The sequence below is a fragment of the Aotus nancymaae genome, unplaced genomic scaffold (genome assembly GCF_030222135.1).
Source record: "Aotus nancymaae isolate 86718 unplaced genomic scaffold, 86718_ANA_hifiasm-v0.15.2.pri h1tg000022l_1, whole genome shotgun sequence".
NCBI lineage: Eukaryota > Metazoa > Chordata > Mammalia > Primates > Aotidae > Aotus > Aotus nancymaae.
Genome location: NW_026988435.1, coordinates 48235710 through 48253147, shown reverse-complemented (window position 1 = coordinate 48253147; position 17438 = coordinate 48235710). Strand labels below are relative to the sequence as shown.

General features: G+C 53.0%; 1 protein-coding gene across 21 annotated transcripts in view; it reads right to left on the bottom strand.

The window, feature by feature from the left end:
- The window catches only part of PCBP3 (poly(rC) binding protein 3), a 290673-nt gene that overhangs the window by 97595 nt on the left and 175640 nt on the right, over nucleotides 1-17438 (bottom strand). For 18 of the 21 annotated variants that reach the window (XM_064380239.1, XM_064380246.1, XM_064380240.1 and 15 more), the window contains one exon: nucleotides 14791-14924. In XM_064380239.1, the coding sequence (XP_064236309.1) occupies nucleotides 14791-14800 (10 nt within the window). In that variant the 5' untranslated portion in view covers nucleotides 14801-14924. Of the gene's footprint in view, nucleotides 1-2118; nucleotides 2630-6367; nucleotides 6463-6944; nucleotides 8989-14790; nucleotides 14925-17438 lie in introns of those variants that run through there. The other 3 variants (XM_064380250.1, XM_064380252.1, XM_064380253.1) reach the window with 3 other exon arrangements.

Below are 17438 nucleotides of genomic sequence, written 5' to 3'. Positions count from 1 at the left end.
AAGACATTGCACTCCAGCCTGGGCAACAAGAGCGAAACTCCCTCTCAAAAAAAAAAAAAAAAAAAAAAACAGAGTAAGAAAAAATCCGAAGACAATAAATGTTGAGTAAAACTTTAACGGGAATAACAATGAGTGACACAAGCTAAATAGATGATAGAAGTAGTTAGAGCAGACCGACACCGCAACGAAAGAAAGAAAAGGAGTCAGGACAACTTAGGTGAGAAGCACACGGAAAAACTAACGTCTGAAGTGCGACTAACAGCTACAGCAAATCCGATCACAGGGCGAAGCGCAGTGCGAGTCAGTGGCTGGGCCTGGCACCGCGGGGTCGAAGGCAGCTGTGCTAAACCCCAGTGCGGCCACGGCGCCACGGTGGGCCCTGCCCGCGGGGAGTGTGCGCAGCTCAGCCATCAGGGCTGCAGGGATCCACGCGGGGCCGGGTGCGGTGGCATGCAAGGTTGGGGCTGAGGGCACGGGCCCCGGGGCCCTCCTGCCCACTGAGGTCTCCACACCCATCTCCTCCCAGCTGTGGAGCTGCCCCGGCCCTGAGGAGGCGCACATGCGTGTGTGTACGCGCAGATAGCACCCTCAGGCTGAGGAGTGCAGCCCACACGCATGTTGACGGTGTGACTGAGGAGGGTGGGGACGGGCGTGGGGGCCGGCCTGTGGACGTCGAGAGAAGCAGGAGCGCAGTCAGCCCAAGCCTCACGTGCACAATCGAGCCCCAGGGAGCGGCCGCCTGCCTGGGTCATCTGCTGTCCTCGGGTCGCAGTAGGGACCCAGGGGTAAGAGGAGGAAGGAAGAGGAGGGGGAGCTGAAGATGACCGCAGGGTGCCCAAGGAGTCTGGGTGGGGTCCAGGGTGGGGCAGCCTGGTGGGGGGAGCAGAGGCCACAACCTTCATACCTTCGTGCGGTGACGAATACAGACGCTGCCCAACCCCCAGCCGGATGCTCCCGGATTAGACCTGATCCTCCGGCAGCAGCATCCCGACGCTGTGCACGGCTTCAATCTGCTGATGGCCTGTTAATCCCAAAACCTGCCAGCGGCCTGCCTCATCTAATTTATTTTTAATGGGCTTGGTTTATTTTTATTGTATCTCAGTGTCTGCGCTGAACAAAGTTACAGATAGTTGGGTGAAAGACAAGGTCTGTATTTCTACTTGCCAGAATGCACACTTTATTCATAAACACACCCCTAAACACCCCACAGGTAAAATCCATAAAATAAACCTCAGGCTTGGGCGTCTGAACTCTTGAATTTGTTCTTACTGAATGCCAGTGGGAAGAAGTGAGCACGTGCGCTTTGCTGTGGTAGGATCTGAGAGAAAAGTGTCCACCGAGCTGCCCCGAGCCGACCCCACGGCCCTGCGGGGGCCTTGCGGGGGCCCTGTCACTTCCGCAGGGCAGGAAGCCCTGGCCTGGGTGGCGACATCCGCCATGGCTCCCTCCATCATCTCGGCCCCGTCCTAACACCTGCCTCCCGGGTTCATCCCGGTGCTCTGCCCTGCGGTCTCTGGTGACGGGGACTGTGCACCGGGGATGGGGACAGTGCTTCTGGAAGTGTGGCCAGGAGGCGCGTCCAGGGAAGGGCTGAGGAAGGGAGCTGGGCAGGCATGGGGACCCTGAGACCCGTGTGGATTCCTCACGCGAGTGCCAGATGCCCTAAGGCTCAGTGGCGATTGAAACTGTAGAAAGTCAGACAGACATGTGTAGGTCACCCAGACTGTGGCTTTTAAAAGATTTGGCTCTAACAGCATCAGAATCCTCTATTTAAAATTAAAAAAAAAAAAAACGAACAAATAAAAAGGCAACACAGACACCAGCCAAGCTGCTCAGGCTGAGATTTTGGGGGGCAGAGCAGGGTGTGGGCCTCTTCCTTGCAACCAGGCAGACAAGACCCCGGGGCTCTGAAAACCACGCAGACACAGACCCAGCACCCTGGGTGCCACACTGGGAGGAGTCCCTGTCCCTGGCCCTCTCCTCCGAGGCACCCACTTGGTTCTGCGTAAACACCACACTCCAGGTGTTCTGTGACCTAATTTTAAAACCCAGGCATAAGCAACAGGCAGTGAAGCACAAGAGTCTGAAGTGAAGGCTTGATCTCCACTCGGCACTTACCATGTGGCCACTCATTCCAGAGGGGTCACTGCGCCCCCAAGTGAGGTGCCAGCCCCTCTGCCTGCCAGCCTCCTGCACCTTCTTCAGCCCCATCTGGCTTGCACCTGTTCGTGTCCAGCGTCGTTGTGTTAAAGTAACATTTCTGAGACTCACCCACACTGTGTGTGCGACAGGGCTGGGTTCTAGCTATCGCTCTTCCTCACCACACAGCAGAATTCCATGTCGCAAGCCTGGTCCCTGCCGGCCCCTTCCGCTGTGGATGGCACTGGCCACTTCCAGTGAGGGGCAGAGGAAGTCAGATGCTGTGTGCAGGAGGGCGAGTCTTCTGTGGCTGCAGCTGGACTTGCTGTCCCGTGTCTATGAAAGGCGGGCGTCTGTCTCCACGATGGCTGCAGCACCCAGAGCTCACGCGGCTTCACCCTTCTCTCTGATAAACACCTAAACACGTGTCTGTGCACGACGCAAGGGTTGGCTGGCAGATTCCTAGGAGAGCTGGCTGTGGAAGGACAGTTGCATTTATAACGCCCCAGTCGCCACCTTCAAGGCCCACACCTTCCGAGTGCAGAGAGCACAGGCAGCCAGTGCGCCAAGGACCCGCCCAGGTCCTGTGTCTTTTCGGATCATCCATGTTCTGTGTTTCTTAGCAGCTGCACACGTATTTCCAGGTGGCTGCGCGTTCACACTGATTTGTGGGGGCTCCATCGCTGTCCTGTGAGTGAAGCTGCCGTCCCGAAGGCTGGGCCTGCCTCAGACCCGGCACGGCGGCTGCTGAGTGCCAGCGTTTTCTTCTGCCTGCCACTTTCCCTTCCATGCCGGCTCTGCTTAGGACACCCTCCCCAAAAAGACCAAGTTCAACAGCAACACAGCGTCTGGCTGCCGTGGCGCTACGTTTGCTGCGCGGCAGAGAACTAAGCAGTGTTTTCGAATAGATACCGAGATGACCCCGCGCCTGTCACTGAACAGTCTGCTCATGCCCATTAATTTAATTACCACCATTATTTAGGCAACGCAAAGCCAAACCAGCCTCCTCCCAGGCCGTTCCCGCCAGCCTCCAGTCCCGCCTGTGCTAATTACCCCTGCCCCATCATGTTCTGTGTTATGGGATTCCTGTTCCCATCTTCCCTGTGTCCTTCTGTTTCTGACGACTGTCCGTGACCTCTGCCCCACATACACGCATCTCCATGTGAGGGTGCACAAGCAGAGCGGGCTGGGGTGGGGAGGGTGACTGCAGGGAGGGGAGGGGAGTGGTCTGGGGCCTCTGGCAGGGGAGAGGGTGTGAGCAGCTGGCTTCTGAACAGGCTCCATGCTTGTGTGCGTCTGCCGCCAGCCTGCACGGCCTTCAGCCTCTCTGGGGTTGCCCCCAAGCCGCCCCCACCCCCCACCAGGCCCCTCCCCAGCCAGGTCCTCTCCTCCTCTAAGGCCATCTGTTGCTGGTTCCTGCCGCAGAGACACAGACCCTTCATTTCTCCTGAGCCACTGGAGGCCCCACAGCCTCTGCCACAACTCCCCTCCCACCCAGCCTCTGTCCTGGGTTCCTGCTAACCTTGACGATGAATGAGCAGGACCACATTTTCTCCACAGCCCCTTCTCCTCTGACTTCCCATGAGTTTCTCTTTTGCTCAGCACTGGGGTAGAGGGGCAGGTCCTGTGTCATTTCTATGCAGTAAGAACCCTGGCCTGTGCACCTGGCCAAGTGCACACGATTCCTGTTGCTAGGCCACAGGTCTGCCTGGTTCGTATCTGAGCTGACGCCTCACTGGACAGCACAGGCTGCTCCCCTGACCCTGGGTTTCAGGTGTGGACACTTAGCTGCGCCCCGCCTTGGTGCTCCTGACGCAGCTGGTCTGGTGGGGAGGAAAGCTGAGAATCTGCAGGCCCAGAAGGTTCTCAGGTGATGACAAGGGGGGTCCAGGGGTCACACATGTAGAGCCACTGACGTCCTATTTTACTGAAACACGGTGGCCCGCCTTGGAGAAGGAAGCGCACTGCTGTTCTGCTGGCTGGAGCGCGGTGGGACAGGCCAAGCCTGCAGGCTCTTCCCTCGGATGGTCCTGTCCATGCTGGGGTCCTGGAGACCCTGTCGCAGCATCCGGCCTGTGGCCGAGTCCCTTCAGTTGCTTCAGCTGGGGTGGAAATGTCTCTCCGGGAGGCTCCGGATGTGGGGGGGCGTATGCTCCGAGCCTACCCGAGGCCTCTGTGGGACAGTCGCCTGCCGTGCCAGGGTCCCAGCCATGCACTGGATCCAGCTTTCTGAGCAGAGTCCACAGCTCCTGGTAACAACACACAGCCCACACACGGAGCAGGCATATGGTGTCTGTGGGCCCTTGCAGAAGACCACCCTCGAGCCCAGCTCCACCGAGGGGCCCTTTCTGTTCCCAAATGAATCAAGACCCAGAGCAACGAGGCCAGCGTGAGGGAGAGCGTCAGCCCCTGGCCAGGGCTGGAGGACGCTGCTGCATGAGACGCTCAGTGGTGGACGGGACAGGGCACGGAGGTTCTTCTGAGAAGTGCAAAGGGGACATCACCTTGTCAGTTCTGCATCGCTGCACGTCGTTATTTCTGCGGAAACAGCGGTATCTTCCACTGATAAAGGCGAGGGACAATCAACATCTGGAGACCGGGCCGGCAGTGCAGGCTTTGTTCCGGGAGGCAGCAGCCCGCATCCTCCCCTGCAGGCAGCCGGGGTGGGTTATGATTTTGTAATTTTATTAGCGTGAGCCTACACGGTCATTACCGCAGCATCTCCCTGTCTTGCGGCCACATTAGATGACTAATTGCTCACATTAAACCAAGTTTTGGGACATATATTAGGTGGAGCAGGAAAATGTTGACAATATTTAAAACTGCATCAAAATCAGTAGGACCTTCCCCAAGTGTAAAGAAGCATTTATAATCATAAATATGAAAAACACTGAATTCTTCTACCCTGTCTTAATGAAATGATAGAAAAATTCCCTTTCCTCAAGATTGGCCATGAATAAGAAGCGGTCCTTTAGAAATGCTGCATGAGATAGATTCATTTGAAGGCTGTGGTTGGGAGGAACCAGGTATTACCCTAAATACGGAATGTTTTCAAAAGGCATTACTTTCAAGGAGAGAAAAAAAGCTGCTTTTTGTTATCAAGGGCTCAACTGCTATTCCATACAACGACAGTGTAGAAGAACTTAGAATCTAAGGGCTTCTATTTATTTCTATGAACCTGGTCACAGATCACTTGCCTTGAAAACCAGTTAAAACACACATTTAAAATATTTATCTCTGAAAGGAAGAAACCAGTTCCCTGATAGGACACACTAAAATCAAATTCTATTATGACTCTGGCTCTGGCAAGCTATTTCTGGGAACATTTTCCCAGCAAATGCAAACAGGAGCAGGAAGTGTGTCTAAAACGGCAGTGGTGGTCGGCACACCACACAGACACGGCAAACTCTTGGTACTGTGCTCACAACTGCCAAAATGCATGCACCGTAGCATCCTGAGTAAGGGACACTTTAGCTCATCTGCAGAACAGGCAAAAATAAGAAACTTTGTTGTCATTTATGAACCGCAAAACTCACAATCGTTTTCTGAACATTTTAATGTATTACGCCTTCCACGACGGCCGCCTTACACAGGAATCCTGCTCCGTGGCCTTCCCTAGGTTAAGAGAATCGCGTTCTTCCCCAGTGCAAGCACCAGGCTGCGGAGTGCACGCTCTCCATCCATCGGCAGCACCCATGATCCCGTCTCACTCGGATCCTGGACCTCACAGTGCCTCACACTAGTGGCGGGAACGCGCTCACCTGTTCACTTCCGAGGCCGGCGATCACCAACAGAGGCAGGGGTGGAAAGCACTCATCAGACTGAACAGTCTGGCCCCGTGTTTGCACAGGTGAGAATCACACTCTCACACCACACCCAGTATCTTTGATTGACAGACATCCGTAAAACAGCACGTTTATGTTTCCACAAATAACAACACTCAACCCGTAACAAACAAACACTTGCTGGACCCTTGGAAGGACCCTGTTAGTTCGACAGCAGGCCTGACGGGAGCCTCATCGCCTCAGTGGGCTGTAAACCTCAGTTTCTGCTTTTTCATCGTAACGCATCGTGCACGGCTACGCGTTACGATGCGGTTCCTCTCGGCATTTTCCCGACAATCTACCAAGTGCAAACTGCCCACCACGCCGCCTGGGGCTGCCCTTGCAGCCAGTCTCAGCCAATGTCCTGCCTACGGACCGCTCACCCAGGGGCCTTGATCCCTTACCTCAGAACAGAGCAGCTCCAAGAGGCTGGGAACGATCAGGCTTGATGTGGGTATCGGACAGATGGCCACTCTCCCAGGTTAGAGAAGATGAGATGCTAACGGAGGAAAATGAGAGGGGTGCTTTGCTCTCCACCGAGGGAGGCTGCCCACCCCGTTGGCCTCGGGCAGGAGCCACGTGACATGGGCCAGGCACATGTGACCCACTTTTTGCCCAGCTCCCCTCATGCCCTTGGAGGGTGCACCCAGCACTCATGCGCTGTCAGTTCAACAGCCCCTTCCCCCAACAGGGACGACTCAACAGTCGGGTGAGCCTGAAGGACACATGGCCGCAGCAGCTAAGCCCCTGGAACAGGAACGGGTGGGTGGGGGCAGAAACCCCAGGGCCCAGCACTAAGCCCAGCACAGCTCCTAAGACATGGGCTTTCGCTGCTACTGCTGGCGCCTGCCTGCTGTGGGCAGCGTGGGCACAAAGCGGGCCCCTACGCAGACAGCGGTGCTGCTCTGGGCTTGGCTGGCGACGCTTTTGCTGGTCCTCGTCAACTGCAGGATGAGGCTGTTCCTCACCGGGAGGAGGTACCTGAAATAGCGTAAACTGGAAATTCCCTCCTTTCCTCGTTTTCTTCTTTGTTGTGACTGAGGTGTTCTAGGTCTGCGCCCCAAGCAAGCCCCGTGCAAAGCTGAGGAGTGGACACGCCGCAGCCTCAAACGTGGTCCTGACGCCAGCTGTGCCCGGGCAGGTATGGTGGAAAGGCCTGGCCCAGGACCCACAGCTTGGGCACTCGGAGCCGAGAGCGGGGTTCAGGATGCACACTGCTCCACCCATGAAACCACGCACTGCTGCCCTGGAGCGGGAGAAAGTCGCCCTCTCTTCTGCCGGGGACTTCTTTCTTTGATCCCACCATGTCGCACAAAACTCAGAGGCGGTAATGAGAAAAGCACACATGACGGGCAGAGGTGAAACGTGAAGGCAAAGAGAGGCCACTGGCTGTGAAGAGGGCCAGGTTTCATCAGGGACAGGCCGAGCTGGCTCCTGCTGGGGCCCGGGCAATGAGTTTGCAGCTTTCTGATGCCAGCCAAGGCACAGAGACAGAGAATGTGGAGTCCTGCAGGTCTTACTCATCAACAAAGTCAGCCCGATTGCTTATTAAAGAAAGAAACTAAAATAACACCAGTATCAGAGGCTCATTACAGAAAAAAATAGAGTATGTGCACATGCAAAAGAAAAACCAGTCATGATCATTATCCAGAAGGATCACTGTTGATATGTGCATCTTGAGATCTGCCTAATTCGAACTTCGGACGAGCAGGTGTGTGTTATTATGTCTTTCTAGCAACAATAGTAACCAACCATGTTTGCCTTATTTTTCTCGCTTGCTATTATATATGAGATATTTTTCTATGTTAATATATTTAAGTCTACATAAAAGGGAACAGATTCCCCACGGTGTTCCGTTCTGTGTATTTTTATGCATCAGAACACAACTAATTGCAATAACTGGCAATTCCAGGTATTTTGAATTGTTACATTAAATAATAACTTAGTGATTGTTGCTATGATTTAAATGTACATGTCCCTTCACCATTCCTATGTTGAAACTTAAGACCCAGTGCGATGGTATCAGGTGATTCGGCCACGGGACTCTGCTCTCAGAAATAGATCAGTGCCTCATAAAAAGGCTCGAGAGAACTAGCAAGGTTCTTTTTGCCCTTCTGTCCCATCCACCATGGGGACACAGCGTTGGTGGCCTCCAGGAGAAGCAGCGTTCAAGGTGCTGTCTCAGAAGCAGAGAGGCTGACCCTTCCCAGGCGCTGGATCTTGGATTGCCAGCCTCCGTAATCGTGAGCCACACATTGACTGCATTTGTAAATTGCCCAGTGTTGGGTATCTTGTTCTAGCAGCAGGAACAGACTAAAACCATGACCTCTGGGTGGACCCCGTTCTGTCTCTCTCTTATTTCCTTGGAGTCTGTACTTACAAATTCAGGGCTAAAGGAGGCACACACTGAAGCTTCGGCACGGCGCGAGAAGCAGGCCCAGCCGGCGCCATCCAGTCCATTCCTCTCCGGGCAGGCTCTGCCCTTGGCGCCTGTCTGCAAGCACTGAGCTTATGAACACTGAGAGGTCGGGGAAGAAGAGGAGGAGGATACAGTGGCCCACATTAAGACAACTCTTGCTCTGTGTCTGGCACTGAGGAAGGGAATTAAATAATAGCAACAATAGTAAAAACAAAACCTTATAATTTGTAGTTGCTATATAATAAATTTTGCTGCGTTGTGTGCTGTTTAATATAAAACCCAACCCCCAGGTCTGCTTAAAATTAACTAACTCCCTGTTAAATCTACCTTCTCTATTCTCCCCACATTCTCAGCAAGTTCCCAGGCATTTTCTTGCTGACCAGCTGCAAGGTCACAGGGCAAGATAACACCCAAAGAATGTACAATGCGTTTCTCAAAATGCTGTTCTTCATACATCACAAGACACTGCAAATTAATTAACTGTTCTTTGTCTGGCTTCTGTAAACCTGTCAGCTGCTACCTCCTCCTGGGTGTGTAAAAAGTTCCCCATTTTCTTTCTCCTGGGCTCAGCCTTGGGACGCCGAGCCGCTGAGACAGCGGCCACCTTCATACAATCCTGTTTCACCACTGGTCTCTCCGGTCTCCTGAATACTCCGCAACAGCACTCCTGACAATTTAATCTCAAGCAGCTCTGGGTGTGGGCTGTTACAGCTGCTGTTACGGATTGGGGGAACAATGGCAGAATCACTCAGGGCATGCTCTGGCCCCAAAGCTTGGGTTGCGGGGCCGGCACCCAGGCCAGCAAGGGCAGGGGCTGTTGCCCTAAGTGGCCGGATAGGACAGGACGCTGAGCGCTGGGTCTGGCATGGGTGGGCCTGTGGCAGCGGCAAACAGCCTGCTGGAAGGCAGTCAGAACAGGCAGGCAGGGCCTGGCTGCCAGCGGGGAGGAAGGTGGGGGCTGCAAGCAGACACAAGGCCAGTGCAGGTGCTGTGGGCGAGTGGCCTTCCCACCTGCTGTGTGCAGTGGGGAGAAGGAAGCCGAACGGGCAGCAGCTGAGAGGGGTCCTGGCAGAGGTGAGAAGGTACGGAGGTGGCTGCACACCAAGCCCCAGCACTGGTAAAGGGAGGGTGTGGCGCGAAGGAGCAGCCCAGAGGCAGGAGGGGAACTGGAGGCAAGGGGCCTCCACAGGGCCCAGGATGGGCAGGAGGAGCCGCCGCCGGCTCGTGCCACTGAGAGTCCAGTGAGGGTGAGGGGAGGTGCAGGGTGGCCGCGCTCAGAGGGGTCACTGCCAGCAACCTTGGGGTGGAGGCCGAACACAGTCACTTGTGCCTAGGGTGAGTGCTGCACCTCCACGGGGGTCGCTGCCAGGGGCTACCACTCGCCACGGCTGTTTCCTCTACCCATCCTGCTCTCAGGGACTGCTCAGGGGAGGGGTCGCTGCCAGCCAGAGGGGCACAGCTGCACGTGTGCGAACCGCCTGTGTAAGGAAGCGCTGCCCGCCTCCCCGCTGTCTCCATCGCGCCTGTCTCACTCTGTGCCCTCACACAGCATCACGTGACCTTCGGTGTTGGCTGTGGCAGGCTGTTTCAGGCTGGCTTCCGTGTCCCTCCTGTGCCGGGTTTCCTGCCTTGGGGCTGCCCCGTGCTCAGGCTCATCTGTGCTTCCCCACCCAGAATTTGCCATTTCTCCACAGAACCCTGGTTCCTTCTGTTTTCAAGCCATTTGGGTAGAAAGGGGATAAAAGGCCATGTGAGTTATTGCCCCAACTGCATGCTCAACGTAGACAACAAGGTGGTGTGGAAATGTCAGCCGCACAGTCCTAACTGCTCTCAGCCAGGTCACTCCTGCAACAGGCAACTTTCGACGTCATAAAGTGAGGGACCTAATGGTGTTGCTATGAAAATGCCAAATTGAGTCCATGTATGTGAATACAGCTGCTTCATTCCTTTCTCTAAAACCGCCAGGACACAGAAGGGCACCCACATACCCTGGGAGTTGGAGTCACGGGAAGGAGAAGCTGCCCAGGGCGCAGCCCGGCCGTCGGCTGGAGGGGCGCCCGGCCTTGGCTCTGGTCTTCCCGAAGCTGCACGCTAGAGCTTTTGGCCACCCACCAGCAGCCCGGGAGGGCAGACCCCATCCACGATGGCCAGAACCTTCCGAACCAGGTGCCAAGGACACTCCAGTGCTTGACTTCTGGGTGCATTTGTTAGGGCATGGGGGCACAGGGCATCCCCGGGCTGGCTGGTCCCTGAGGCCCCTTCCTGTGCACAGCTGCTGTGGTTTGCGAAGCGGCTCTCTGTGCTCCCCAGGAGCAGCTTCCCTTCCCACGTGCAGGAGGTAAAGGAAGGGGCCGCCTGCCCTGCTTCCTCAGCTGAAGAGTCTCTGTGACCCAGGTGTGAAGACCAGGCCTGGCAGGCGACGTGCCCTCACCTGGAGTCCAGGTCTGTGCTGCTCACGGTGCATGATCCCCGAAGGCCCACTCGGTGCTGGAACAGGCCCTGGAGAGGGAGGTGCCCAGCCGGGTGTGGAGTCTGCCCCAGGGCGGTTTCTCCAGCAGGGGAGACGTTGCGTTTTAGGACTGGCCTTCCCTGGGCAGAGGCAGGAGCCAGGGTGAGGCTGGCAGCCAGTGGGAGGCCAGCTGTCCAGGGTCCCAACGGCCACCGTGGAGTTTCCTGGGCAACCTGGGAGTTCTCCTCCCCAGGGCTCTGAAGCAGTAAATAGGGGAGAGTGTGGAACGTGTTCATCCCCACTTCTGGCACAGGGCCATGCAGGGGGACCCCCTGGGATGCAGTTCCCTCTCGGAGAACCACCTCTGCTGCTGGCCCCTCCCGGCCCAGCTGCTGCTGGTCAGGCGCCTGCTGATACTGCAGCACAGTGCCAGGCGTTCACAGAGCTCACGTCCCAAGGGCGGCAACACCAGCAAAGGAGCAGACAGGACTTGGCGGCAGAGGACAGGGCTGGCGTCTATATTCATCTGTTCTCACGCTGCTAATAAAGACATACCCGAGACTGTGTAATTTACAGAGGAAAGAGGTTTCATGGATTCACAGTTCCACGTGGCTGGGGAGGCCTCACAATCATGGCGAAGATGCAGGAAGAGCAAAGGAACGTCTTACATGGCGGCAGGCAAGGAGAGCATGTGCAGGGGAACTCTGGTTTAGAAAACCATCAGATATCGTGAGAGTTACTATCACGAGAACAGCCCCCGCGATTCAATTACTTCCCACTTGGTCCCACCCAGGACATGTAGGAACTGTGGGAGTTATACTTCAAGATGAGATTTGGGTGGGGACACAGCCAAAGCATATCAGCATCCATCAGGAAGACCTCACTGAAGGAGGACTTGAGAACTGTGGAAGGAAAATAAAATCTCAGGACCCCAAACCCACTATGACGAAGAGTTCAGCTTGGGAACAAAGTCACACAAAGGCAGCCTTCCTTTCGGTCCTAAGCAGATGGCTGCAGACAGAAGGCCATGAGTCTCCCCAGGGGTCTCCCTCACCAGCTGCCCACAAGGAAATGCCCTCTGGGCCCCAAAGTCTGTGCCCTAAGGCAGTGTCCTGCTGAATCTCACCCTGCCAGTGTAAATAAACAGTTTATCTTCGCAGGTACAGGACTAAGACGAGACCAAAAGCCGTCACGCCTCCACCCAGCCCAAAACACACTCATGTCTTCCTCTGCTCAAAAGTCCTCAAAGCTCTCTTTGGAGAAAGCCCAGGCCACAGGTCCTACAATAACTTCTGTCTTTTTCCCTGGCGAGTCCTCAACCTTAGGAAAATAAACCTCTGGATGGATTGAAATCTTCCACGGTCCCATTTTGGTTGGCAGATCAGAGACTGCAGGAAGGTGAGAGAGTTCCATGAATCTCCCTGGGGAACGGCCCGCAAGGCAGGACTGCAGGGTGAGGCTGAGTATTGGCAGTCAGTGGGAAGGGTGTGGGAATGGGGGAAGTCCACACCCCTGCCCTCAATCCCCTCCCTCTGCAAGCCTTTCCCACATGACACCTCTGTCAACACTGGAGAGCAAGGCCCCAGGGGGCAGCCCTGTTTCGCCGATCCACAACCAGGGCTCATGGGTCCAAGAGTGGCAGAGAAGCCAGCACCAGGGCTTGAGGCTTTCTGGTTACTGGTAGGTGCTGGCTCCTGTCAACAAGAAGAGCCTTCTGAAGGCTTTGGAGAGTGTCTGGTCTGCAGGGCGGTGTCCTTCTGAAGGCTTTGCAGAGTGTCTGGTCTGCAGGGCGGTGTCCTTCTGTAGGCTTTGCAGAGTGTCTGGTCTGCAGGGCGGTGTCCTTCTGAAGGCTTTGGAGAGTGTCTGCAGGGTGGTGTCCTTCTGTAGGCTTTGCAGAGTGTCTGGTCTGCAGGGCGGTGTCCTTCTGAAGGCTTTGGAGAGTGTCTGCAGGGTGGTGTCCTTCTGTAGGCTTTGCAGAGTGTCTGGTCTGCAGGGCGGTGTCCTTCTGAAGGCTTTGCAGAGTGTCTGGTCTGCAGGGCGGTGTCCTTCTGTAGGCTTTGCAGAGTGTCTGGTCTGCAGGGCGGTGTCCTTCTGAAGGCTTTGGGGAAATTTTTCCTTGTCTTTTCCAGGCCACATTCCTTATCGTTTTTTAATCTTTATTTATAATTGACACGTAATAGTTGTACATATCTATAGGATACAGTATGATGCTTCAGTACGTGTATACATTATATAGTGATCAAACCAGGGTTATCGGCATATCCATCATTGTAAACATTTATCATTTGGTGATAACATTCAAAATCCTGTCTTTCAGCAGACCCATTATTGTTAGCTATAGTCGCCATACTGTTAACAGAACACCAACATTTACTCCCCCTGTCTAACCGTAACGTCGCATACCTGTTGACCAGCCTCTCTTCATCCCAGCCTCAGGGCTGAGGAGCTTTTATTTTATTCTCTATTTTCTGAAACAAGCTGTACAAGTTAGAAATCAAGTGCTCCTTAAAATTAGGTATAATTCACCCATAAAAATGTGAGAACGTCGTTTGATGTCATTTAAATTTCTTTAGTTTCTATTGGCCTATCCAGGTTCTCTGTTTCTTCTCAAGTCTATTTTGGAACTTTGTATTTTCCCAGGAAGTTACCAGTGTCACCTAAGCTTTCAAACATGTCAGCATGTGGTTTCCCACAGTAACTTTTCTTCTTGGTTGTATCTATGGTTATTTCTTATCTATCCATCCAACTATATTTATTATTTTTTATTTATTCGCTCATTCATTCTTTCCTTTATTCTGTTCAGTCGACTGTCACCAGTATCACCCCTGCATTTCTTTACCCAGAGCTCTAACTACAGACTCTAAAGCACAAAACAGCTCTTAGCTCTGCTGCTCTTGTCTTTCTGTGCTCTCTATTTCACTGACTCCTGCCATTTCCTGTATTCTTTCCTGCCTTATGGATCCTTGGGCTTTCTCCCTTGCTCTTTTTTCAGCTTCTGGAGTTAATTTTTCGTGCTTCTTAAGACGTGTGTTTATAGCTACAAATGTCCTTCTAGGCACTGCTTTAGCTGTGTCAGGCTAATTTAGACATACACTGCTTCATAACCACTCAGCCCTAAGTTCTTGCGTTTCCCTTATGATTTTATTTCTAACAAGAAGTTTTTATAGCATATTATTTACATAAGCTATTCCTTTATGATTAATTCCCAGTTTAACTGAATTACGATCTCCACACGTTGTGTTACAGGTGGACTTCCCCTGTACGCACACATCCCTATGTGACAGACAGACTCACCTGTACACATCCTAGTTTTGTATGTTCTCTGTATGCTTACAAAGTAACATGTAGAGTTCAAAATACACCCAACAGCTCAAACTTAATTATTATACTGCTGAAGACATTAATACTCCGGCTTATGTTTTGTTGACCTACTTCTTTGAGACATGTGTTAAAATCACCAAACAACTGCTCATTCATCCAACTCTCCTTGCAATTGTATCAATACAAGTTCATGGTAACAGCTCAAGCCACAGGGTGTCACCAGGCACCAAAACAGCACCCCCACTCTTGACGCTCTCATCGCCTACTGTTTCCAGACACCTCAAGATGCTCTTCAGCCCCCAGCGCAGGCTTCGTGTCCTTCATTCCTGAAACCTGTGCTTCCCTGGCGTCTCAGGGCTGGCTCCAGGGCAGAGCCAGAAGGCCGTGCGAGAACCACCTGGCCTGGAACTGGACCCCAAGGTGTTCGACCACAACCAGCTCACTGCTACCAAAACCAGGGACTCCTGATTTCCCAGAGTCATATACGGAATAGGCCTCAGAGCGCACTGTGGACTGAAGCAGGGTGAAATACAGCACTGCGTCACTTCTAACATCCTTCATTTGTCAAGGGCAAGTTGACTTTGTCATATAGATTCTTGGTGAACAAACAAACATGCAAACAGAAGAGAGTAACTCACCTTCCCCCATAAGCAGCTATAAGGTTTAGAGCAGATCCATAGACAGCAACAGTTCAGACGTGTTGAACTCAGAGCATCACAGCCAGAGCGGGTGATTTACAGAAGGGTTGACTTCTGTGGTGGAGCCCACCTACCTAAAACACAAAAACACGGGCCGTGTGAGCATTGGCGGCACAGGGCCTGTCCGTCAGCATCGGGCTTCGGCGGAATGGCCTCTTGCCTTCAGCAGCAGTAAACACGTCTTAGCATGAGTGAGTGTGGAGACGAAGTGCCTGCAAGCGCTCGCCCTGGGGCTATTCCCCCATACCCCAGAGGAGGCGACTCAGCACAAAGGCAGGCTTCCACTCCCAAGTGAGACGTCTACATGAAACGTTTTGATAAAATTGTACTTAGTATATTTGCTTACATGTACACTGATTTATTTTTTCTTTTCATGTTTTTACATGTACACTATTTTAAAATAATATTTGTCATATATTAATTGAAACACATTGCTGGTTTTCTAATTTCACTGATAGTGAAAGGATTTCATCTAATTTCTTCAATTTCAGCATGCTCTTAGAGGAGAGACTTGGAAAAAGAAGGCACATCTGGGGCTGGATGTGGTGGCTCATGCCTGTAATCCCAGCACTTTGGGAAGCTGAGGTTAGAGGATCAGTTAAGGTCAGTAGTTCGAGACCAGCCTGGCTAACATGGTGAAACCCCATCTCTACTAAAAATACAAAAATTAGCCAGGTGTGGTGGTGGGCGTCTGTAATCCCAGCTACTTGGGAGACTGAGGCAGGAGAATTACTTGAACCCAGGAGGTGGAGGTTGCCGTGAGCCGAGATCATATCACTGCCCTGCAGCCTGGGTGACAGAGTGAGACTCTGTCTTTTTTTTTTAAAAAAAAGAATATTTGGAACCTTGGGAGAAAAAGGGAAGGAAGGATGGAAAGAGTGGAAATTCAGTTTCCTATGGAAATAAAAGCATAGCAAGGCATAAGAAGACACATATTTAATCCATCTCCAAATGCACCATTTGGTATTTTTTCTCTAAAAAAAAAAAACTACGTTTTTTGCTGACCCACAAAAAAGGATGCTGTTGGACAAAGAAACCTGGGAACCCACGGCATGTCACTCGGCACGTCCATTCCCAGCTAGAAACACCTGCTACTGCGAGTGCAGGGAAATCCAAGTGCTTTGAAAGTCAAAATAGAAAACAGAGGCACACAGAACCCCTTTGGTAGGTGATTCTCTCCAAGCAGCAGACCCTCCCGAAGTCCATCATGGTTCTGGGAGAAGGAAACAGGATGTGGGCCCTGAAACTTCTTCAGCTGACGGAATTGCAAACTCCCACACAGCGCTGCAGCACAGATGTGACAAACACCAGAAGTGACACACTAAAAATGCCAAGAACACAAATGCACTGTTAAAACAAGAAACTCTGAAACGATAATAAATTTAACCTATGAAAAAAGTTAATGAGAACACCACAATTGGCCTAGAAATGAGACTAAGTTACAAGGCACCAAAAGAGAGAACTCAGCAGAACGCAAGGCAGGAGCATGGGGCCTGGAGGCAGGGAACAGAAGGCCAAGCCAGGCTGACTTCCTGTAACTCCAAGTGAAAGCTCCTCAGCAACCACAGGGATGTGAATGGCTCTGCGGCTTCGCTCATCCTCTCCCCGATGCCATCGACACTCTGCAACGTCACGTGCATTCTCTCCATTAACACAGACCACGGACTCCAAACAACACCCTTTCCATCTGCAATAGGGCACATTCCGACTAAGTGGCTCTGTGACTTCCCTTCATTCTCTTCATTTTCATAGACTATTCGCCAGGTACCCATGGAAAACATCTGGAGTACTGAGACCCCAGAAGATTCCGTGAGCGCGGCTCCCACACTTGTGTGCACTTCCGTTCTCAGTGAATGCCTGCTCTTCCTTTCCTTGTTTGTGCATTTTGTCCCGTGAGCGCGGCTCCCACACTTGTGCGCACTTCCGTTCTCAGTGAATGCCTGCTCTTCCTTTCCTTGTTTGTGCATTTTGTCCCGTGAGCGCGGCTCCCACACTCGCGCGCACTTCCGTTCTCAGTGAATACCTGCTCTTCCTTTCCTTGTTTGTGCATTTTGTCCCGTGAGCGCGGCTCCCACACTTGCGTGCACTTCCGTTCTCAGTGAATGCCTGCTCTTCCTTTCCTTGTTTGTGCATTTTGTCCCGTGAGCGCGGCTCCCACACTTGTGTGCACTTCCGTTCTCAGTGAATGCCTGCTCTTCCTTTCCTTGTTTGTGCATTTTGTCCCGTGAGCGCGGCTCCCACACTTGTGCGCACTTCCGTTCTCAGTGAATGCCTGCTCTTCCTTTCCTTGTTTGTGCATTTTGTCCCGTGAGCGCGGCTCCCACACTCGCGCGCACTTCCGTTCTCAGTGAATACCTGCTCTTCCTTTCCTTGTTTGTGCATTTTGTCCCGTGAGCGCGGCTCCCACACTTGCGTGCACTTCCGTTCTCAGTGAATGCCTGCTCTTCCTTTCCTTGTTTGTGCATTTTGTCCCGTGAGCGCGGCTCCCACACTTGTGCGCACTTCCGTTCTCACTGAATGCCTGCTCTTCCTTTCCTTGTTTGTGCATTTTGTCCCGTGAGTGCGGCTCCCACACTTGTGTGCACTTC